This window comes from Mirounga angustirostris, unplaced genomic scaffold (genome assembly GCF_029215605.1).
Source record: "Mirounga angustirostris isolate CCGP_5_RB_7025 unplaced genomic scaffold, mMirAng1.0.hap1 SCAF_1, whole genome shotgun sequence".
Taxonomy (NCBI): domain Eukaryota; kingdom Metazoa; phylum Chordata; class Mammalia; order Carnivora; family Phocidae; genus Mirounga; species Mirounga angustirostris.
In genome coordinates, this window is record NW_026991709.1 from 189,947,216 (window position 1) to 189,970,668 (window position 23,453).

General features: G+C 47.7%; 1 protein-coding gene across 2 annotated transcripts in view; it reads left to right on the forward strand.

Annotated features, from left to right (window-relative positions):
• FAM107A (family with sequence similarity 107 member A) overlaps positions 1-23,453 on the forward strand; it is a 51,554-nt gene that overhangs the window by 9,887 nt on the left and 18,214 nt on the right. Inside the window, exon 2 of one of the 2 annotated variants that reach the window (XM_045862048.3) lies at positions 19,882-19,945. In XM_045862048.3, coding sequence (XP_045718004.1) covers positions 19,882-19,945 — 64 coding nt within the window. Of the gene's footprint in view, positions 1-19,881; positions 19,946-21,950; positions 22,073-23,453 lie in introns of those variants that run through there. The other variant, XM_045862049.3, reaches the window with a different exon arrangement.

The following is a 23,453-nucleotide window of genomic DNA, read 5'->3' on the forward strand; positions in this document are numbered from 1 at the left end:
GATTACTAGGTGAAAAGCTTATGGATTTTTACAGGTACCTGAGAGTCCCCACGGGAAAACAAAGCCCCTGAAAGCAGGTTAGGCCCAACTACTTACATCCCAGGCTGAACAAAGAATAGCAATGGCGGGAAAAACACATGAAACACATGGAGAGATTAAAGGAAGACAAGGGTTATTCTAACTCTCGAGATTTGTTCGTGTAGATTTCTCTCTGCTCAAATCCCCATCTCTGGTGCTAAGAATGTTTCTCTCCTCCTGGGAAGGGGAGAGCATCTTTCACATGGGAGTTTTATCTCCTGCTTTTGGGGAGACAAGGGGAGATCAGAGCACCTCTTCTGTACCTGCCGCTTTTCAAGTGTCTTTAGCTCAAAATCATCCTTATGCCAAAGTGGCATATGTTGGGGTGGCCTACGCTGCCACCCTCCACACCTTTACTGGATAAAGCCAGACTGGTTACAGCAACTTACATGCCCAGGGGCAGTGTGTAAGTGTTCGAAGCCCCACAGCCTCACTGACACTTTCTACTTTTCAAGCTTTTTATGTGAAACTGACAGATATATACTGGTGTCTCATTGTGGTTTTCACTTAAAAAAAAAAAAAAAAAAACCAGCAGACTTGATTTAAAAGGTATCTTTAGATACCTATGAAATGTTTTCAAGCACTCATGGAGTATTTACAAATGTTGACCACATTGTAGGTTACAAAACAAATCCAGATACCCTACACATCATAGTGTAGGTCTACCACATAACTAAAGGACGGTAACAAACAAATAAAAAAGAAACTAAAATATATTTGGAAGACAGGGAACACTTCTAAATTGATCAAAGGTATCAGGAAATCCTCAGACCTGAATGGGGGTAAAGATACGGTTTATCAAAACACAGCTAACCCAGCATCTAAAGAGAAGTTTGCAGCCTTAAAAGCAGATAGAAAATAAGGCTGAGATATAATGAGCCAAATGTGAAAGTTAAGAAGTTGGTAAAAGAGGGGCGCCTCATGGCTCAGCTGGTTAGGTGACTGCCTTCGGCTCAGGTCATGATCCCAGGGTCCTGGGATCGAGCCCCGCATCGGGCTCCCTGCTCCGCAGGAAGCCTGCTTCTCCCTCTCCCACTCCCCCTGCTTGTGTTCCCTCTCTCATTGTGTGTGTGTTTCTCTCTCTCTGTCAATTAAATAAATAAATAAAATCTTTAAAAAAAAAAAAAAAGAGGTTGGTAAAAGAATAGCAGAACCAACTGAAAAAAAAATGTAGAAGTACCAAGAAAATAAAAATAAGAGCAGAAACAAAAGAAGGGGATACAAAGGGCCTTTGTATCTATGTGATACAAAGATCAATATGGCTCAAAGTTGGTTCTTTAAAGAAGATAGCAGATATGACTATGATATGGCCTGTAAGATTTTAAACTCTCTAGAAACATCTAGAAAATACTGTTGAACAACTGGCTCGAGGAGAAATAAGCAACCTGAATAGCTAGTAACACTTAAAGAAATTGAGCCATGGGTTAATCTTCCCATAGAAAAACCATGAGACCATCAGTTTTATAGGTGAGCTCTATTGAACTTTAAAGGAATTCATCAGTTTGGTTTTATACTCTGTCTTCGGAACAACAGAAAATAAGAGAACACTTCCCACCTCGTTTTATGATAAAATAAATTTGATATTGGGGCACCTGCATGGCTCAGTGGGTTAAGCATCTGACTTTTGATCCCGGCTCAGGTCTTGATCTCAGGGTTGTGAGTTCAAACCCCACATTGGGCTCCACTCTGGGTGTGGAGCCTACTTAAAATAATTAATAATAATTTTGATATCAAAATTAAACAAGCACAGTGAAAGAAAAGTAAATTACAGTCCAATCCACTCATGAATATTGATGCAAAAAAGTCCTAAGCAGGACTCCCAGACCCCCACAGCCAGGCCCTGGTGGCACCAGGATTATTTTTAGCCCACGGACTACACACATCTCCTCTCGGTGAGTCTAGTCTGACTCACAGCCAGCCAGCCAAGCAGCTCAGGCCTGAAATGGCCATGGGCTCCCTCACCTCTGAATCCTGCTATTCCAGAGCCAGGCCAGAGTAAGTGGAAAGTTCCAGTGGCAGTTTTTCCAGGGATGTCTCATCCAGGCTCAGCCAGGTTAACACTGGAGAGAGGGAGAGACGTCCCGGGGTGACTGCACTGGTCCAGTGCTGCCCCCTGGCACTGTGGTCTGCGGGCACCCCTCTGCCCCTGGCGGGCTCTGCCTGCAGCCGGGAGCCTCCGGGCAGTGGACCCCTGGCCTGCCTCCCTGGGAGCTGAGCCAGAGGCTGTCTGCGGCAGATGTGACACATACACCTCAGACTGGCCATAAGGGCTAAAGTTTCCTGCCTTTGCCTCCTGCCTGGCAAAGGCTCCACCATCTCAGAGCTCCTTGGCAGGGCTGGGTAGAGAGAGACTCCTTCAAAGAGCAGGGCCTCCAAGCTCACCCCTCACAGGGAGGTAATGGCCCTGGGGCTCAGGGAGGGGGGCATGCTTTCCCGTCAGTCCCTTCTTCATGGGCACATAGCATTCCCCTGATATAGACACACCACAATTTGCTTGAACAATCCTTGACTGGAGAGTGTTTTTTATTCTTCCACATCCTGGTAGATATATTTGGATGCACATCCTTTGTCCTTTCCTTGAGATAAATTCCACTTTAACGCTCATGGGTGGGTTTCTATGAAGTTGGGTGCAAAATGCAGTGTGCACCTGGGGATGGACAGACTTTCCAACAAGAGGGAACTCAGCCATCAGACCCTTAAGGGAACTTGTTTCCAAAGTCAAGAACCTCTGCTGCAGAAAACTCAACCTGCACAGTGTGACTTGTCTCCCCACTGCCTTCATCCTCACCCAGAGCAGTTTGACAACTTGGACCACAGGGCTTCCAACTTCATTTCAAGGAAATGATAATTTCCCATTTAGTTAATCATGATCACGTGACAGGCACCACCCAAGTACTTTACACGCACCATCCCACAACAACTCCACAAGGTTGGTACTGCTGTTATCCCCATTTTACGGAGGGGAAACTGAGCTCAGAGAGGTTAGGTAACTTGTCTAAGGTCACACAGCAGGTCAGTGGTGAACCCAGGAATCAGACTCAGGTGGCTGTCTCAGAGCTCACTCTCTGAGCCACGCACTTGCCCGAGCATCATCGCCCAGGGCTGGGGGGATGGCATGGCGGGGGCAGGGGGGCATCCCAGAGCCCAGGAAGCCAGCCCTGAAAGCAGCAGTCCCCTTGCTCCTCGCAGTCAAGCTGTCAAGGCACTCTGGGCTGAGTTTCTGTCAGAGTCCTGCCTATAGACAGATGCTGCAAAAAATCAAGAGTATCTGCCTGATAGAAGGAGCCATCCAGGGTGGGCGAACCTCAAGTTCTGGCTGGTCCTGCTGGAGCTCTGCCTGCTCAGGACAGCCCCGTCGCTGGGAGGACAAGTGTGGCTGTCAGAATTCTGCTGCTCTCAGACTGGGAGGAGGAAGTAGAGTGGAGGGAGAGGATGTTGGGGGCTTTTGGGCAGGACCCACTCTTTCCGCCACCTCCCTTCACACTGGGGCGCTTGTCTGCAGCAGCCCAAACCAAAGGCAGCACTATCCGACAGGAAGGAGCCAACTCCAAGGGCTCGGGGAAGGCCGGGGTTTCCTTGAGCGAAACCAGCCACAGCCCTGCCCACCACCCAGGTGGAAGGGAAGGTGGCCTTTGGAGATTCAGTAAGTCCTCTGGGAATCACATCAGTGATAAAGTTATTAACAGCTGTATTTATTGAGCAATTCCATCCGCTCGCCACCACTTTGATTATCCCCATTTTTGAGAGGGGAAACTGAGGCTGGGAGAAGCTAGGCAGGTGACAGAGCTAGGAGGTGTCAGAGTAGGAATCTACACCAAGGCGGTCCAACCCCAGAGCCTGCAGCCTTCTCCCTCGACCCCTCAGCAAACCCAGGGAACTTGGAGGAAAGTTCTAAATTAGGGCATCTGCCACCAGAGGGTGAGCTCCCCAGGGGCAGGGATCAGGCCTTCCTCCCCGGGACAGGCTGAACCTCAGGGATGAGGGATCCTGCACAGGACAAACCTGGGATCAAGTCCCTGTTGGCCACGTGCCAGCCGTGTGGCCTTGGGAGAGCCACTTGAAATCCCTGAGCCTCAGTTTCTTCACCTGTGAGTGACAACTAACGACACGATTTACTTTGGTGGCTGTAAGCAGCGAAAAGAATGATCTGGTGCAGTGCTGCCCAGATAAACGGACGTACGTGGTCATCATTAATGCTGTTATTTCCATCCTGCAAGTGACTCAGCTCTCTCCTCATGTTCATTACCAATCAGAGTCTCCGAGAGGGAATGGCCTCAGGTTGCCTAGCCCCCACCAAGACTACTAATGATGTCACAGTCCTATCAGCAGCTAAGATGAATCGACTGGACGCTGTGTGCCAGGCACTGGTTCTAATCTCTTTACCCGTGAACTGGACAACACGCAGCCCTGGGGGAGGGCAGCAGGGAGGAGAGGCAGAGGTGGCACGGGAAGGTCACACATGTCCCCACCAGCAGATTCCAGGCCCCAGTTTTGGCCCCACATCCATGTCTGAGACCCGCAAAATGACTTCTTCTCCTCACCAACCCCTCAGGTGGTTCTGAGTGAGGACCCAGTGTTGGGGTTGCTGCCAGAGGGCTAGAGAAACAGAAAGAGGATGCGGGGGGTGGGTATTGGGAGAAAGCTGCCTCCAAGCCACCCAGGCCTAGAGCAGGGCTCAATACTGTTTGTTGACTGATTAATATTTGCTGACTATAACGTAAATGAGGGCTCCCTCTTCAGAGCACAATGGCTCAGGGATTAGGCTCTACCAGCCATTTTTTATGTATACATGGAAAGAAAGACTGGAAGGATATATACCAAAGGTTAATCCTGATTATATTAATTGGGGAGGAACAATGAAGGGATATAATGGTCATTTTTCTGTAGGTTGTTTGTTGTTGTTGTTGTTGTTTGCACTTGCTTCATTTTCTATAATGAGCAAGTATTAATTTTATGCCAGAAGAAAATAAACATTTCTGTGAGCTTAGGACTCATTCAATTGTACAGAAGAAGAAATGGAGGCCCAGAAGAGTTAAGCCATTTGCCCAAGGCCACACAGCAAGACGGGGATGGCTGGGACAGACCCATGTATGCTATCTCAACCCCTATACCCTCTGGGAACTCAAGCCCTAGGACCGGGACATCTTCAGCTCCTGTGTGGTGAGGCCTCATTTGTCTTTTTTTCACCACCGTACCCTGAAAACACCCCACCCCAATCCTGGCAACTCCTGAGAAAGTCCCCTGAAAGAACCAGAGATCTCTGCAGATCTCAGGAAAGTGATCAACGGAAAGAAATACATATAAGCCCCCATTCCAGCTTCACGGACTTGCCGCTTATTCATAAATAAAAGAATGCCCAGGCTATTTTGGGCACCTGTAATTTTCTACTTGAATAACCAGGGAAGTGGCCGCCTGCCCGCCTCTCTGCCCTGCTCATGGTGCCGGAACAGAGGAAACGTGATCTCCATTGGCGTAATGGGATCTGCAGCCAGGTCTCACTGCTGATTTCCTTGCCTTTGCCCCGTTCCAGAAAGCCCAGGTGTCCCCCATACCACGGCCACAAGAGTCTGGGGAGGGAGGTTCCAGGCCAGATTTGGATGCTATGGACTTGGTGGTTCCTTCCAGGTGCAGGAGGCAAATCTCAGCTCTGCCATCAGCCAGATGTGGGACTTGGGCAAGTGACTCAACTTCCCTGAGCCCCAGTTTCTTCATCTGTAAAATGGGGATACTTATATCACTTTGCAGGTTTGGTATAGATGAGGTGCCTGGCTCTTAGGGTAATTGTTACTTAACGTATGAGGAAGGAGCTGTTCTGGAAAGAGCCCCACAGAGGATTCCCAGGCTGCTGTTTACTCTTTTGGTTGCAGCTAAGGGGGAAGGAAAGATAATTTACCAGTTCTTGTAGCTGAAAGTCTAGGAGTAATGGCTTCAGGCAAGGCTGGATCCAGGGTCTTAAATGAAGTCTTCAAGACCTGGTCCCCCTCTTCCTCATGGCTCCACTTTCCTCTGGTCAACCTCATTCCTGGGCCAGTCCCCCCTCATGGAAACTCCCAACAGGTACAGGCTTATATCATTCTTACAGCTAGAAGGGCTTGAAGGCTGGAGGGGGAAACAGGTATGGGGGGGAAGGGTGACTTGTGATAAGTCATTGGAAATGAAATTGAAAGAGTAGGTTGAAATGTAGGACTGGAATGCAGACAGAAAATACTAGCCTGAAAAGAAAAATACAAGAAAAGACAAGACTAGCCTTTACTCTGTGGTCCAACGTTCTCTAGTATGTTCCCCAAGATTTTAATAGGTGTTAGATGAGCCAAGGGTTTCAGGGCCAAAGACTGGGTCAAGCCCAATTAAACAGGTTTCTTTCCTATAGAGCCTCTGCATGGTCACACTTGCAGCTGTGAATCTCCAAGAAGAGATCTGTGGGTTATAGCATTCCCTAAGTTCTTAATTCTACCCTTTGGGAAGGGCCACTCTGGGTCACAGGGAGCCCCCGAAGTCAGTGGAGCAAGAGAATAAGACAGCAAAAGTGTTCTGGGAAGAATACAACAGAGGCCCCATAGGCGACAACTATAATCCTCCACACAAAGGGTGACAACAGCCAGAACAGGGGGTCAGTGGCAGAAACAGGAATAAAGTAGACAGGGAGGGATGGGATGTAGGAAGATATGGGAGCTGGCTCAGAAAATGCTGCCATTTTGCTGATGGTAACAGTGAAATTTAGTTTTGATTTTAGCTTTTCCAATGACAGCAGGACAGGGACAAAACATGGGCTCTGGCGTCCAGCAAACTCTTCAGCAACTTGCCCCATTTTGCTGGTGGGGCAACTTACTGTACCCCTCTGAACCTGTTTCCTTGCTTCTTCAATGGGGATAGTAAGCCCTTCTTCCCAGGGTCCTTGTAAACTTTCCAAGACAAATGGAGAGAGAGAGAGAGCCCAGCTAGGAGTTGGACTTCCCCTTCCGGCCATAACGAAGGACTTGGTACCAGCCCAGCCCTCCCACCAAAAATAACGTAACACTTGACAAAATCAGAGATCAGGCAGCAGACAATACGCACTGTGATTCTGAGGGAGGGAAACCTCACAAGGTGAGCCCCTCATCACCTGGGCTCTTGTCCTAGGAACAATTTCCTGAGCATGGCACAGGGCATTGGAGCTTAAGCAGAGCACCTCAGTCCCTCTGAGCTCAGGAGGCAGGGACCAGAGTTTGGGCAACTGAGACAACAGAAACAGAAGGAATCTGCAGGACAGGACACTGGAGAGGAGAGAGCTGCATAGCCAGGGGGCCCCAGAAGTCTGTGTGGGGGAGCCCCAAGACCCACAAGTCCTTGCCCAAAGGCTGGGCTCTGCTTGCACAGGGTGAAACTACCCAAGGCTTACCAGAGAGCAGCTGTTTTGAGGGTGGAGAGCAAATAGATCCTGTGGGGCAAGCAGGCTGGGAGACGTTGGAGAAACCTTCATCACAGGCTTCAAACTGAGACGCCAGAAAGCCTGCACCCTAGAAGTGAGGACCACGCTCTGGTGTAGGTGCTGCTCGAGACCAGCCCCAACAAAGCCCGAAGCCAAATCCTTCTATATCCTCAGAGGACAGAGTGTAAAGGCGAGTCCTGCCAAGTTCGGGAGGCTTAGGAGATAGCTCCAGCTTTGCATGAATCCTCCCTAACAAAGTGTAAAATGAGGCACATGGGATTTCAAAAGGATCAGCCAGTAATCACGCTGTCTGCTAAAATAAAACTTAACACTCTTCAGAAGAAAACAGAACCCAGATTCTATAACACATCACACACACACAACATTTAGTACAAGATCAAGATTTTCTAGACATGCAAAGAAACAGGAAAATGTGATCTTTAGTCAAGAAAAAAACAACCAGTAGAAATGGACCCCAAGATGGTCCAGAGGTCAGATTTAGCAGACGAAGACCCTAAAACACCTACTCCAGTTTGGGCACCTGGCAGATGCCCAATTAATACCAGCTGCTCATCTCCACTTGAGCAAAGTAATCATTCGTCCCCCAGAAGGCTTTGAAACCCAAGGATTCATAAAGGGGAATGCATGGTCCTCATATACTGAGGAATATGAGGAATCCTGTTTTACCCACACAGGATTCAGAGAGTTGGGGGGGCAGGGGCTGCCTCGTGCATTAATGACACACAAGCCATGACCCTGCCACCAGCTCACTACGTGAGTTCCTCAACTCCCCGTGCCTCAGTTTCCCTGTTTACCTAATGGTAATTAGATAATGATTACCTAATGGTTCTGAGTTTATCTGGCCCAGGAGCTGTTTTCAGCTGGGATACACTCTGAGCTGGAGGCCTGGAAGAACCAGTAGAAGGAATTGGATCCACATCTAATACCTTGGGGGAAACACAGGCTGGGATGTCTCTCTCCCAGTTATAATGATGTGAGGCTATGGGCAGAGCCTGAGCTCATTTTCCAAAGGAACCTTTCTTGAGAAATGTCTCCTGGCAACCAGCTCCGCCAATATACAATCTTCAGGGCCCTCTGCAGAAACACAAAGGCCTTTTGTGGCTCCCTTCTTCAACAGCCCAGGTTAGAAGTGCTTCTCAACCCAAGGTGCTAATGTGAAGCACAGAGAGCAGGTGGAGGGGGCACATGGTGGGGTAGGGGATGTTGGGAGGGCATCCACCCACAGCCTCAGTCTCCTTCCTCTCTGAAATTGCCAGCAGTCTGGCTTTAGGGCTCAATACAAGAGCTTCAGACCTGAGTTCAAAACCAGGCTCCGTCTCTTACCAGCTGAGTAGCCTTGGGCAAGTCACTGAACCTCTCCGAGCCACAGTTTTCCCATCTGTAAAATGGGGATAATAACATGGAGGAGGTTAGTGCTCCACCCAGATCCCCTGTACTCGTCCAGCACACCCAGCTGCCAGGTGCTATGAGCGTTGGCAGCTAACAGATACACTCTTCTTAGAACGATTAGCTGATGGGATGTGACTCACCCAGAGGTACTTGGGAGGTTGACCCGATCTGCCTGGTTATCCCTTCCCATGTCCTACAGCCAATGACCAACTAATGTAGAGGGATAAAAGACCAGTCCTCTTGCCTCAAAGCAGGACAACCCGGTACCATGTAGAGTCCAGACTTCCCCATGGGGTCAGGCTGAGACCAGACTTCAGCTGAACCCCCCCCTTTGCTGAATTTCTCCTTCCCCATCCTGCTTTCCTCTCTTACTCCTTCACAGACTTCCTATGAATGCCCTCCCCCAGTAAATCACTTGCACGGAGTCCCCATTTCAGGCCCTCCTAGGAAATCCAAAGACATGAGAGTATCTACGTCTCAGGCCACTATGAGGATCTGATGAAAGAATGTGCATCAAGTACCAGCCAATGCCTGGCTTGCAGTGTGTGCTTAATACATTGACATCATTATCCTCCTCCTCCTCATTATTATTATTGTAATTACAGACAGCCCTGGGATCAGAGGGGGCTTCTAAAGTGGACAAGAGTTGGGGACAGTCTTGGTGTGAGGGGACAGTTGCACTTAGACTGGCTAACATAGTTGAGACAGAGTTATCAGCTTTCTTTGCTTCCTAAATAAATATTAATATATTATTTTTCCTATTATAAAAATAATACAAGCTCATTGCCAAAAAATGAATAAATAAACCCCTCAGCAATGCAAAAAATGACAAAAATGAATGAATGAATGAATGAATGAATGAATGAATGAATAAAATTTCCCACCACTTGAGTATAATCACTGGAGACATTTTCCTTCTACCCTTCCAAACATTTCCCACAAAAATTCACATAATATACATATGTAGACACACATACACACACATATACATGCAGACATATAATTGATATATGTAACATATGTATATGTATATATATAATATGTCCTATCTATAGCATAACACTATATATGTAATAATATACATATAGCTAATTTTGTTACTGATAAAAATGGAATCACAAATACTATTTTGTAACCTGGTTTTTTTTTTCCACTTGATTTTCATATACAGATAGTGGGCATCTTCCATGTTAGTAAACATGAGTCTACAATATCAGTTTTAGCCAAAGATTGTTACCTTCTATGGAGATAACACAGTTTATTTTAATCAATTCTCTACCTCTGGATATATACCTAGTTTCAATCCTCTTACTATCATGAACAACGCTGGTTAATGCAAATCCTCGAGCATGTATCCTTATGCATATGTTTGGCTGTTTCCTGAAAACAAATTCCTAGAAATGGAAGAGTATAGATATCAGAGTACACACGTTTCCCTGCAGGATGACTGTCCTCTCAACACTCCCTCCAGGAGGACTGGCGTGTCCATTTCCCCGCACGAGGTATCCAACGGTCTCCAATACTAGGTACCATTTTTGTTTTAATTTTTGCCAATCTGATAGGTGACAAATAATACTGCATTGTTCCTTCAGTGTTCATTTCTTTGGTTTCTGGGGAGGCCAACCATCTTTTCTTACACTTGTGGGCTGTTTGGATTTCGCCTGCTGAGAATCGCCATTGTCCAGTCCTTGGCAAGGCCCTTCTAGATATCTCCTCTCCTCCCCCTTCCCCACCCAGATCCACAGGCTCAGTGGCTCCCCTAGAGTGTTTCCTACAGGATTTTTCTCCCAAGAAGGCAGAGTTTTTGCCCTCAGACTCCAGCAGCCAGCCAGAGCTGGGATTAGTAGGGATCCAGGTCCCTGACTCCCGGGTGCCCTCTTGCCAAGTCCCCTCTCCTGCCCTCCCCTCCCCGTCCATGTCCCTACACCAAGGAGACCTTAGAAACCAGATCTGCTTAAAGAGAAACTTTCTCCAAAATTCCAAACCCACCCAGCAAATGCATTCCGGAGGTGATTATTAGCAATGGTTTGAGGAATCTTGTCAGAAGAACCTACTAGAACATTCCTTTAAAGTCCAGTGATCCTGAGAGGTTTAAAAGGAGATTTTACATATGCCAAGATCTTTCACAGTTGAAAATACCCCAACCATTACCCCAGCGATACCACTGGTAAGATTTTTCCCTCTGGCGGGTGAACTTACCCATATACAGAAAGACGTGTGTTAAGTGCTCATGGAAACATTGCTGACCCTTGAGACAGCCTTGAGATATCATAAAGTGACAAAAGCAAGTTATGGAATAGTGCATTTAGTCTGACCCCTTTCCCACTTTTCAAAAGGATAGATCAGAATGGTCTGAGATGTTTAATGAAAGTGGAACCAATTCCTGTGTGGGCACATAAGAAACTTCCCACAACGGTGTCACTGGGAGGAGGATTGGGGTTTAAAGTATTTGGAGATTTTTAGGTCCCACTTTATACCCATCTTCATTATTTAAATTTTAGCATGAATATGTTTTATCACTATGTAATGAAAAACCTTGAAAGTTTAAAAGTGAGCCTACGACGCATCATTGTGGTAACAGTCTGACTGTCGACTAGCTTACTGAATGTCAAATATGTGCTGCCACTGTACATTCTCTTATTTAGTCTTTTTTTTTAAGATTTTATTTATTTATTTGAAAGAGAGAGAGAATGGGGGGAGGGGCAGGAGAGGGATAAGCAGGCTCCCTGCTAAGCAGGGAGCCTGACACAAGGCTCGATTCCAGGACCCCGGGATCATGACCTGAGCCGAAGGCAGATGCTTAACTGACTGAGCCACCCAGGCACCCCTTCTCTCATTTAGTCTTAAAACAAGTCATATTTTGGGGTGCCTGGGTAGCTTCATTGGTTAAGCACTTGCCTTTGACTCAGGTCATGATCACGGGGTCCTGGAATCGAGCCCTGTGTCAGGCTCCCCGCTCAGCAGGGAGCCTGCTTATCCCTCTCCTTCTGCCCCTCCCCCATTCTCTCTCTCTTTCAAAAGATAAATAAAATCTTAAAAAAAAAAAAAGCCCTATTCTGATACCCGTTTTATGCATGAGGAAACTGAGTTAAGAGGTTTGTTAAGACCACATCTGATTATAATAGTTGTGGTTCTTGCTGCAGAGCTTGGTTCCGGTGCCCGAAAAGAGAGCCAGCTGTGTGTGGGCTGTGTGAGAACTGCTGGGAGTGGGTCCCTCCTGGTGAGCTGGCTGGTTTCCCACTGGGACAGCCGCTCTGTCACCTGCACCCGTAACCCTGCAGTTTCTCTCCTTCTCGTGACCCGACTGTTTAAAGTCGCACTGTCCAATACAGGCCACCTAAATTAATTAAAATTAAATAAGACTAAAATTTCGGTTCCACAGAAGGACTAGCCACATTTCAAGGGTAGAACAGCTGCATGTGGCCAGGGGCTACCATACTGTCAGCACAGATACCAAACATGTCCATCACTGCGGAACATTCTGTTGGATAGAACTGCCTTATCACAGCATTAAAGCCAGGCTGACCTGGGCTCACCCTGCTCTTCCGCTTACCAACGGGGTGCACTGCACAGGTTATTTGACCTTTCTGAGCTCCAGTGTTCTCATCGGTAAAACAGGATGACCATACAGCTACCTCACTGGGCTGTTGCAGGGGGTTACTTGCAATCATGCCTATTGCATGGTTGGCCCAATGCCTGCCACATGAGCAGCTCAAAGGGTAACAAGGAGGGTAGGACTCTGCAGTCAGACAATTGTATCACCTTGGGCATGTCACCTCACTGCTCTGAGCCCCAGCCTCGTGGGGTGAATGGCACCTACCCTGAATGAGTGCTGTGAGCATGAGAGCATATGATTGGTGCTCAGGGAGGGTCAAGTACCTTTTCCCCTTTCTGAAAGGGGGTTTCCTCTGTCAGACAAACCATTTCCATAAGACCCAGAAGTAAAATACTCCAGAAGAAGGAACCCAGAAAGCCAATTTACCAACAAAAGAAGGCTCAACCAAGGCACCTGGGTGGCTCAGTCAGTTAAGCTTCTACCTTTGGCTCAGGTCATGATCCTGGGGTCCTGAGATCGAGACGCGTATCGGGCTCCCTGCTCAGTGGGGAGTCTGCTTGTCCCTCTGCCCCTCCTCCCCCACTTGATCCCGGGGTCCTGAGATCGAGACCCATATCGGGCTCCCCTCCCCAGTGGGGAGTCTGCTTGTCCCTCTGCCCCTCCCCCCCACAGAGAACATGCATGCATGCTCTCTCTCTCGCTCACTCTCTCTCTCAAATAAGTAAATAAAATCTTTAAAAAAAAAAAAAAAGAAGGCTCAACCTCCAAAATAAAATGATCATGGGATATTGTTTGTCATCCACCAGATTGGGGGAGGAAGGAAATAGTTTGAACATTTTATTGAAGAATAACATACATACAGAAAAGTGCACCTATCCTAAGCATGACACTCAATGAATTTTGAGAAACTGAAAATATTTGTGTAGCCACTACTGAGATCAAAAAACACACATCAACAGCATCCCAAAAGCCCCCTCATGCCTCTTCCCATCCCACTATCACCCCCCACTATCCTGACTCGTAATACCATAGACTCATTTTCAGTAGACAAACCTAAAGATTCATAACACCCAGAGTTAGTGAGAGTGTAGACAATCCAGTAATCTCAGACACTGAGGGTGGGTGTGTGAAATGGTACAGCCATTCTGGACGGTAATTTGGTAGCATCTGCTAAAATTTAGCATTGGCCCGGCATTTCTACTTCATAGTGTCTGCCCTAGAGAATCGCCCACATCCACGCACAGACAGGCAAGCACATGGATGTTTGGAGCAGAATTATTTGTAATAGCGACAAATTGGAAAAAAAACCTACATGTCCAGCTAAAAGGGATCGGTTGGGGAAAAAAAACAACTATGGGCATCACACTATATTTTACACAGCAGTAGATCAAAATAGTGAAGAGGATGCCCATGTATTGCATGGAAATATCTAGAAGACATATTATAGAGTTTAGAAAGCAAGCTGCAGACAAATAACCAAAACATTCACACACACAGCATCAACAACAAGTGGTAAGTCTGGGGCAGGGGCGCGATGGGGTTGAGAGGGGGCAGTAAGGAGAAATGTTACTCTTCAATTTATATGCGCTTAGGTTTTCCAAATGTTTAAAGCAGCAGGTTTACATTTATATATCTAGTACTTGTGTGAAATACTTTAAGAGCTTTCAAGGATAATGAAACAACCACAAAGTCCAGGCCAGGAGAGGAAGGTTGCCCCTCTGGCTCCTGGGGGAGGGGGGGTGGCTCCTGGCCCCGTGCCCCAGCTTGGGTTGCGGGAGGGTAGAGTTCCGGGTCTCTGAGGCCCGAGGGGCTGAAATGAATGGAGCTGTCAGAAGACCCTGGAGACCAGAACCACGGAGTCTTCCTTTGATGGAAGACGGTGCCCTGGTTACCGCACTCAGCTGAGAACCCAACACCAGTGTGACTAAGTGGACCCCTGGGAAGGAGCAAGTCCCGGAGTCTGGCCCTCTCCAAACAGTACCCAGCACTTTAAAGGAAGGATTGCTGGGTTTGATTCTCTCCACTCCTGGGCGATGGAGGACAGGGAGGCGGCTTTGTGAGTGTGAGGTGCTAAGGCAGAGGTTCAGGAAACACCCGGTGACACCCGGTGGCCATGCGCTCAGGAGTGGGGAGCAGGATTTGGGGAGCAGCAACCAAGGGTCCATATTAAAAATATTCCACCTTTAAGAATTAGCTTTGGGGGCGCCTGGGTGGCTCAGTCGGTTAAGCGGCTGCCTTTGGCTCAGGTCATTATCCCAGGATCCTGGGATCGAGCCCCGCATCAGGCTCCTTCTTCAGCGGGGAGCCTGCTTCTCCCTCTCCCTCTGCCTGCCACTCCACCTGCTTGTGCTCTCCCTCTCTCTCTCTGTCAAATAAAAAAAAAAAAATCTTTAAAAAAAAAAAAAAGAATTAGCTTTGCAGGGGCACCTGGGTGGATCAGTCAGTTCAGCTCAAGTGGTGATCCTGGGGTCCTGGGATAGAGAGCCCCCCGACGCCCTGTCACAGAAGGGCTCCCTGCCCTTCCCCCAGCTCCTGCAGGCACTCTCTCTCTCAAATAAATAAAATCTTTAAAATAAAAAAAAGAATTAGCTTTGCAGGGAGGCTGGCCCAGCTGACTCCATAGAGAAGGGTTCCTTAACGTCTCTGAGCCTCAGCTTCCTCCTCTGTAAAATGGGGTGCAGGTTCTTGCCAACACACACACACACACACACACACTCAATTCGTGAATGTGGCAAAGACTGCAGACTCCCGAGTCAGACTGCCTCCAGTCTCACTGCAGAGCTGCTACTTGCAAGCTGTGTATCCTAACCTGCTCAGGCCCGCAGCTTCCTTCCTCATCCATACGGCAGGAGCCCCCCTCTCCCCTGAGTTCAAAGGACTATCGTGCAGCTTCAGTGCGACCACATTGGTAAAGTCTTTTCACAGAGTTCGGCTCTAGGATGTGCTCAGTAAATATGTGCGACAATTTTAAACTGCTTTTCCATGCTAAGCACCTATCTAAGTGCCAGGAACCATGCCAGACATTGAAGACACAGACCTGAATAAGTCACAGCACCTGTGCTCGGGGTGTTTCCAGTTTAATCGTGGAGGGGGATAAATGAGGACACCCAGAGACACACTTCCGTCTGACACGCTCTAGGTTACGAGGACAAATACTCTGAGGTCCTACCCTCATCTCTTCCAAGGTCAGAACTCAGGCCCCTCTCTGTTCATCCAAGATGCAATTTTGCTAATACCTCCTTTCCCTCCCCCACCAGTCCAAAGGATTGGGCACAGAAGTGACCTGTATGTGTTTAAAACAAAATTGATGTTGTGAAGATGTCAAAAGCACAACACACAAACTGATAAAATCACTGGTGACAGTATCTAGTAGTGGTAAATAGTCACCTATCTTACGACCTGCAATTCCACAGCTGGGTATTTCCCCAACAGAAACCAGCGCTGTGTGTACCCAAAAAGTCATAGAAAGTTGTTCATAGCAGCTTTATTAGTCATAGTCTAAACTGGAAACCACGCAAATGTCCAACCACAGGGGAACTGCTGATACAGATAACAACATCAATGAATCTCAAACATGCTCTCGAGTAAAAGAAGTCAGACCCCAATGAGTAAATGTTCCATTCATATGAAGTTCTAGAACAAGAGAAACAAATCTATGGTGGCATCATTTAGAATTAGTGCTTACGCGGGGAAATGGTGGCCAATGACTGAGAAGGGGAACAAGGGAGCCTTCTGGGGTGCAAGGGGTATTTTATATCTCGATCTTGGAGGTGGTTGTTTGGGTGAATACATATGTAAAACTTTGTTGAGCTACACACTTAAAATTAGTGCATTTTATGTATATGTGTTATATTTCAATTTTTAAAATATTTTCAGACAAACAAAGCAAGGTCCCTTAAGTGTAACTTGGTGCATGCATCCTGTGGGGAAGACTAAGAAGGACGTGTGATGGGTCCATAGTCTCCTTGACACTTCTAAAATACGTGCATCAGTCTCCAGGGGAAGCAGCAGAGCAAAGTGGAGGACACAAAACTTTGTGGGATAGGCTCATTGAAGGTCACCAAGGACCAACCCCGAAAAACTTTCTCAACAATCAGGGCATGAAAAAGAAGCAGGTGGTGGCCACAGTAAGGTCAGGAGAAATGCAAATGCAAACACACGGAGTTGTGTTCAGCCATAGTTGGGTATGTTGTTCCCTACACAATAGTATTTCCTCTGGAAAGTGTGTGTGTTAACTTTCACTAACCAAAATTATAACTAAGTAGCATATTCCAACCCTGAAAGTGTGTGAGCAAATGAGAATTGGTTTATTTATGAGCACAGTCCTTGAAAAAGACTATCAATGACCAGTAATGTGTCAGCAAATTCAATTCAGCTTTGCCTTTGCAAGGGGTTGCATGCAAGTGGGGTGTTTTTTCACTCACCAAACTCCAGTCATTGAAGGGAGAGAAGAATCTGTCTCAATCACTGATGTGTTACTGGACACGGGATGGCCTGATTTTCCAACAAGTCTTTCATGCAAGGGGGGTTGGCGAGCGTGCAAGGGACAATTCTTTGAACTCCAGATCTGGGAGCTGCTCCTTATGAAATTCTGGCTTTGTAATGCTAATCTTGCCCTTGGGCCCCAGCCCCACTTCCCAGGTCTGTAGGGAGATGTGAGAAGAAGCTCAGATCCCCTTCGAGCCCTCCGGAGCAGGTTCTTTTTCTATGTCCTGGAATTTTGTTCCAGAGATGAAGTTACTTGTCTTCTTAATCCCTTTGTCAAAAACCACAAAAGAGGCTTGGCCAAATCCCAAACACCCTCCCTTTCTATGCCCCCCAGGGTGGCAGAGTTCAAGATGGGAACACCCTGGGGAAATGTCAACACCCCAGGCCCTTCTGTGCACCTGAATAATCCCTGGGCAGACAGCAGGGTCCTCCCTGGGTTCTGACCCTGGCTTGCTCTTTGGAATTGCCCGCTTCCCCATACAGTCCAGAGCTCCCTGTGTGGGTGCACACACTCATTCACTCATTCACTGCATTCCTTCTTTCAACAAATCCTTATCAGACATCCAGGCCAAGCCCAGCTCTGGAGTGCGCCCTGGGGAGACAGCTGCGAACCCGGTCCCCCCCACTCAAGACTTGTACAGTCTGATGGGGGAAATGGGGCTCAAACAATAACTCAGTGGTGAAGAGTCATATAAGGGAAATTTGGGGTGCTGGAGCACATGATTGAGGGGGACCTCCTTGGGGAAGTGGCATTTCAGCTGAGACTTAATGGATAAGCAGGAGGAGCCGGGCAGGGCTGGGGAATACACAAGGGTTGAGGGACCAGCTAGTGCAAAAGTAGGAGGTGAGAAACAGCACGGCTTTGGAGAACCCAACAGAACTCTTAGTGGCTGGAGTGTGAGGTGTGAAGGAAGGTGGCCCCTGTTTCCTGCTGACTTTCCCTCATGTGACTGCCCCTGCGTCCCTTCCATTCCAGCCACCTGGCAGCCTTGCTCTTCCCTGAGCCTTCTGGCACACTCCAGCCTCAGGACCTTTGCTCTAGCTGTTCCCTCTGTCTGCAACACTCTTGCCCAAAATATCTGTCTGGCTAATTCTCCCACTTCCTGCAAGTTTGTGTTCACATCCCACCTTCTCAATGAGACCCTCCGGGCAGCCAGTTATTACTACATACGGCCCCCACTTACCACTAACCTTCTCCCCCCTCCTCTAATTTCCCTCTTTTCCATAGTACCTGTCACCTTCTAACATACTATCTACTTTACTTATTCATTCATTATGCTTATTGTCTAGCTCCCCCACTAGAAAGCCAGGTCCACAAGGCCAAGACCTTTGTCTGTTTTCTTCACTAAGGCATCCCAAATCCTTGAACATATGAAGGAACAGATAGGTGGTATTTGAGAGGGTGGCAGGTAGGGTCTGGGTTGCAAGGCCTTAAAAGCCAGGGTAAGTCATGTGAGTTTGATCCCAAGTGCAAAGAGAAGGTACCAGAGGGTTTTCAGTAGGGCAAGAGTGGAGTCTGAGTTACATTTTAAAAGCTTGCTCTGGAGTCTGTGTGAAGAAAAACTTGAAAGAGGGCAAGCTACTGCAGGCGTCCAGGCACAGTGGTGCCTGGGCTAGGGTTGGGGCATTGGAAGAAATGGATGGATGGAAAAGATGGCAGGAAGTGGACTCATCATGCCTTGGTGATCTAAGCACTGTGGGCTTATGACAGGGCAAAGAAGAGCCCCAGGCTCCTGTCTGAGCCACAGGGCCAGAGTGGAGTCATTTGACAAAATGGGGGGACAGGGGAGGAACAGGTTGGGGGGCTGGAGTGATCAATAGTTCTGTCTGGACCATGGTGAGTAGGGCCTATTAGACTTTCAAGTGGACATGTCAAGCAGCCTGTTGGCCAAAGTTTAAGCTCAGAGTGAAAGTCTGGATTGGAACTATGCATTTGGGGATCATTGGCTTAGAGTTGTTTTTAAAGTCATGACAGTATTGGGGCATCTGAGTGGCTCAGTCATTAAGCGTCTGCCTTTGGCTCAGATCATGATCCCAGAGTCCTGGGATTGAGCCCCTCATTGGTCTCCCTGCTCTGCGGGAAACCTGCTGCTCCCTTTCCCACTCCCTCTGCTTGTGTTCCCTCTTTTGCTGTGTCTCTCTCTGTCAAATAAATAAATAAAATCTTTAAAAAATAAAATAAAATAAAGTCATGACAGTATATAGAGAGAAGAGGTCTAAGAACTGATTTTGAGGACCAAACCTGGAAGCCTTCTGAGTTGGCCCTTGAAGGATGAAGAGTTTGCCAGGAAGGTAAGGAGAAGGTAGTTCAGGTAAAAGCAACAGCAAGGATAAGAACTCAACATAAAAGAATATGGATCTCAGTGCTCTTTGAAACTGTCAAGGTCATCAAAAACAAAGAAGGTCTGAAAAACTATTACAGCCAAGAGGAGCTCAAGGAGACCTGACAACTAATGTAACCTGGTATCTTGGATAGGATTCTGGAACAGAAAAAGGACATTAGGTAAAAACTAAGGAAACCTAAGTAAGGTATGGACGTTAGTTAATAATAACGTGTCAATATTAGCTCATTAATTGTAACAAATGTGCCATACTACATACATCTACATCTACATACATATAAGATGCTCACAGAAAAACTGGATGCAGAGTATAAGGAACTCTCTGTACTATCTTCTCAATTTTTCTCTAAATCTAAAACTGTTCTTAAAAATCTATTTTTTTAAAAGAGCATGTCTCATAAATGGCCACAACATGCACGTGTGCATGCATATACATACACACATATTCTAAGGATGATAGTAATTTGTTTCCCTGGAGAGGAATTTGACCCTGATCAGTCCCTCCTGTGGGAACTCAGGGACATTATGAATATCTCTTCAGTCCTCCCCTGCCAAGGAACAGGGGGTCCTCACTCCACCTACTTTCCTTCTGTTCACAGAAAGAATACTCTCCTCAGGCCATATTCCATAATGAAAATGAGAAGCAGAGACTAAATGGCTCAGGTAAGTCAGACCCACCTAGAATTCCTCAGGAGTGCAGCCAGAGTTAATCCTTTTCAAATGTTCTGTAAAAGCTCATTACTTAGTCACAATTTTCCTGAACACCCCACCTTGTTCAACAGCTAGCTTTGTTTCCCCCCTGCAGCAAAAGCTTTGGCACCATCTGAGTTCCAATTTCAGCTCCATTACTAACTAGTTATGTGATTGTGGGCAAGTCACTTGAACCTTATTTTCCGTCTCTCTAAAAGGGGCATAATCATACTTGATCAAAGAATGGATTAAATGAGATTAATAATAAATTATATATAATTTCATCCTCTAAAGAATGGCTATGAAATAGTCAATGTCAAATGTCTGTGATTTTGCCTGGCACTCATGATGGTTGGTTGTTGATGAGACATGATCATCTGACCAATCAGTGACGTCCCCAAAGATCAAAGTGTGTCACTTGGGTCCTTGGGACTGGGGGTGGTAACTGAAGAGCAGAGAAGTATAGAGATCTCTGAGTCACAGCAGAAGCTGGGCCTGGAAAGTGGCAAAGGACCAACTAGAGAGGACTTGGCTGACAGCTGGCCTAGGGGGCACCAAGGCTGGAGAGGACACAGAGGCACAGGGAGACAGTACTGATTTGCCAAAACTCCAACAGCCCGCTCAAGATTCTCTGGCGCACATAGGCACAGCCTTGAACAGAGGCCATCCAGTACCCTGGACAGCTCCAGAGGGTCTATAGATTTCAGGGGCACTAGTTTCGTGAGTGGAGAACTGGATTAAGTCTTGGATCTTTCAACTAGCTATGTAAGCATGGGTAAGCCACCTCACCTCCCTGAGTCTCAATGACTTCATCTCTCAACTGGAGATAATACCTACCCTTCAGCACTTCCGTGCAGCGTAAATGAGATAATAGAGGGGCAGCAGAGCAGAGTGACCCAAGTCTGAGGTTGGACTACCAGAGTGTGTCCCAGATCCATACTGTGTGATCCCAGGTAAATTGCTGACCCTCTCTGAGCCTCAGTTTCTTCATCTGCAAAATTGGAAGGCTAATAGACACTAATTCATAAGATTGTGAAGTTAAAATGAGATAGGACATAAAGTACACAATGAATGTTAGTTTTTATATTAGAAGAAACAGCACAGCACCAAACAGAGTAGATAATCAAAATTGTCAGTTTCTTATATCTTCCAAATCTGCCTGGTTGACTTTGCTTCTCCACCTTTAGACTCTTTTGGTTGGTCCTCCCATCTCTGGCTATTAAAGGAATTGTACAAACTGGGAGAAATCAGTCTAGTGGAGTCCCACCACATCTTGCCTCCTACAGTAAAGCTCCCTGCTTCTCAGTGCCACCTCACCCCAAGACACTTTTTTTAATACCAGTATATAGTGTTTGTTCTGCCCTAGCCACTGTTCTAAGATTATATATAATGCATATACTGACTATATATAATATAGTCGACTATATATATAGTCAGTATATAGAATACATATAGTCAGTATATAGAATACATATACTACATATACATACATATTACCCTCATAACTCTGTGGAAATAATAAGTACTGTGGTTATCCCCATTTTACAGATGAGAAAACTGTGGCTCTGAGAGGTTAGGTAATTAAATCGTGGGATCACACAGTTATTAACTGGTGGCACTGGGACGTGATCCCAGAGATGCCACTTCAGAATCCCACACCTGCTTGTAGCATTCAACGAGGCCAGCGGCCAGGGAAATGAAGAAATGGAGAAGAGTAGGTGGGAGACCAAGGCCAGAAATCAGGACATCGGGTTCTCCCCTGGCCCTGGAACCCGGGGGTCAGGAGTCTTCACACCGGACCCTGCTGTGCGGGCAGGCTACCTGCCCTTGTCCCTGCCCTCTATCCCTCCCCCGCGGCGCCTCCTCGCCGGGCGCTCCCGCCTCGGTGGTAACTCGATCTGCAGCAGGGTTTGGGCCTCGGTTCGCGCGTCACCGCTGCGGAGGCGCTCCGGCTCCAGAGTACTATCCTCCGGTGCGCTCCCGGTCGGCAGTGCCGGCTCCACAGTCGGGCGCACAGGCGCATGGCGCAGAGGCTGGGCGAGCGGCCACGGGACCCCGCCGAGGCCACGGGTCTCTACCGGGCCGTGTTGCTCCGGTCCGGTAAGTGAGGGCAAGGCCTCCCCGCCCCTACGTCGTGGAGAGCTCGAGAGGGCAGGGCGGGCACCCCGCGCTCAGGCTGACCAGCCCGCCGCGCCGAGCACCTCGGTCCCCCCTTCATTGCTCTGCTTTCCTCCCTTCTTTCATTCTTTTAAATTACTTTTCCACGTTCTCCTTTCATTCCTTCTTTCCCTCCTACATTCTTCCTTTGGGGGACCTATCATTAGATATATCGCTTTATTCCAGTGTGCGAGCGTGCCCCCCCAAATACACACATACACACTCACCCCGTTTCGTAACTACTGAAAGTGCGGCAAGGTTCCATCTCCTGGCGGGTCTCCAATGCGCGCGAAGGCGTTTGTGAGCGTGGCAGAGGGGCAAATGGGTAAGACCGGAGTTGCTTGCAGTGGGGCACGAAGAAGCACAGACGCATAGCCGCTGGTCATGTCCAGCGAGGTATTACATTAGCGGCGGAAGGGCAAGAGAGCAAGTTAGAGGAAGGGGAGAAACCATTTTTCTATATATTATGCATGTAAAGAGAAAAAGATTTAGAAGGAAACATACGGTGGTTATTTTCAAGGATGAGAGTTGGATGACAAGGTGTTTCTTTTTTTCTCTCCTATTTGCCTTTTTGTTTACTTCTTTGCAGTAAGCACATACTACTTTTCTACTCAGGACAATAAGAGATGTTTTCTTTAGGAAAATGAAACAAACATGGTATATAGTCCGTGTAAAAATAATTGGGAAAACCGAAGATGTAGAAAGAAGAAAAGGAAGGTGTGCAGTAAGCGTTTGGGGCGGCTCCCTCTGGACCTTGTGCTTGGAAAGAGAGGTTTAGGGAAGGTGAAAATCCTTCTCAAGCGAGGTCCCTGCCAGTTGGGGTAAGTGATTAGAAAGTGTCAGGGGACTTGGGCTCACGGGGCAGCTACGATCTGCCGATCTGCCGTGGGCAAAGAGCCCGCCCCACCCAGTGGTCCTGCGGCCGGACCCCTGGAGCCAAAGGCGCGAGGGGAGTCATTGGCAGCACGTCTGCACGGGCCCCGACCCACCAACTCCCCTGACCCTCCCCCGCCCCCCGCGACGTCCGTTCTGGGACCGACTGCCTCTCTTACTTAGACTGGCTCCGCCCTGCGGAGATCCCCACACGGAGCTACTGCTTGGGAACATTGAAACAACGGTTTTCTTAAGTCCAAAAGCAAGAACTGGCGAAGACTTCAGGACTCCCGGCGCCTTCCTGGGGGAGGGTCTTAAATCTGGCTGAGCTGGGGCAGGCAGAAAGGGAGGAGCTCTATAATTCCATGAATCCGATTTCAAACCCCAGCTCCAGCGATTTTCTCGCAAAGCACTCTTAAGTGTTCCCATCCAGTTCCTATCTTCTCACAAA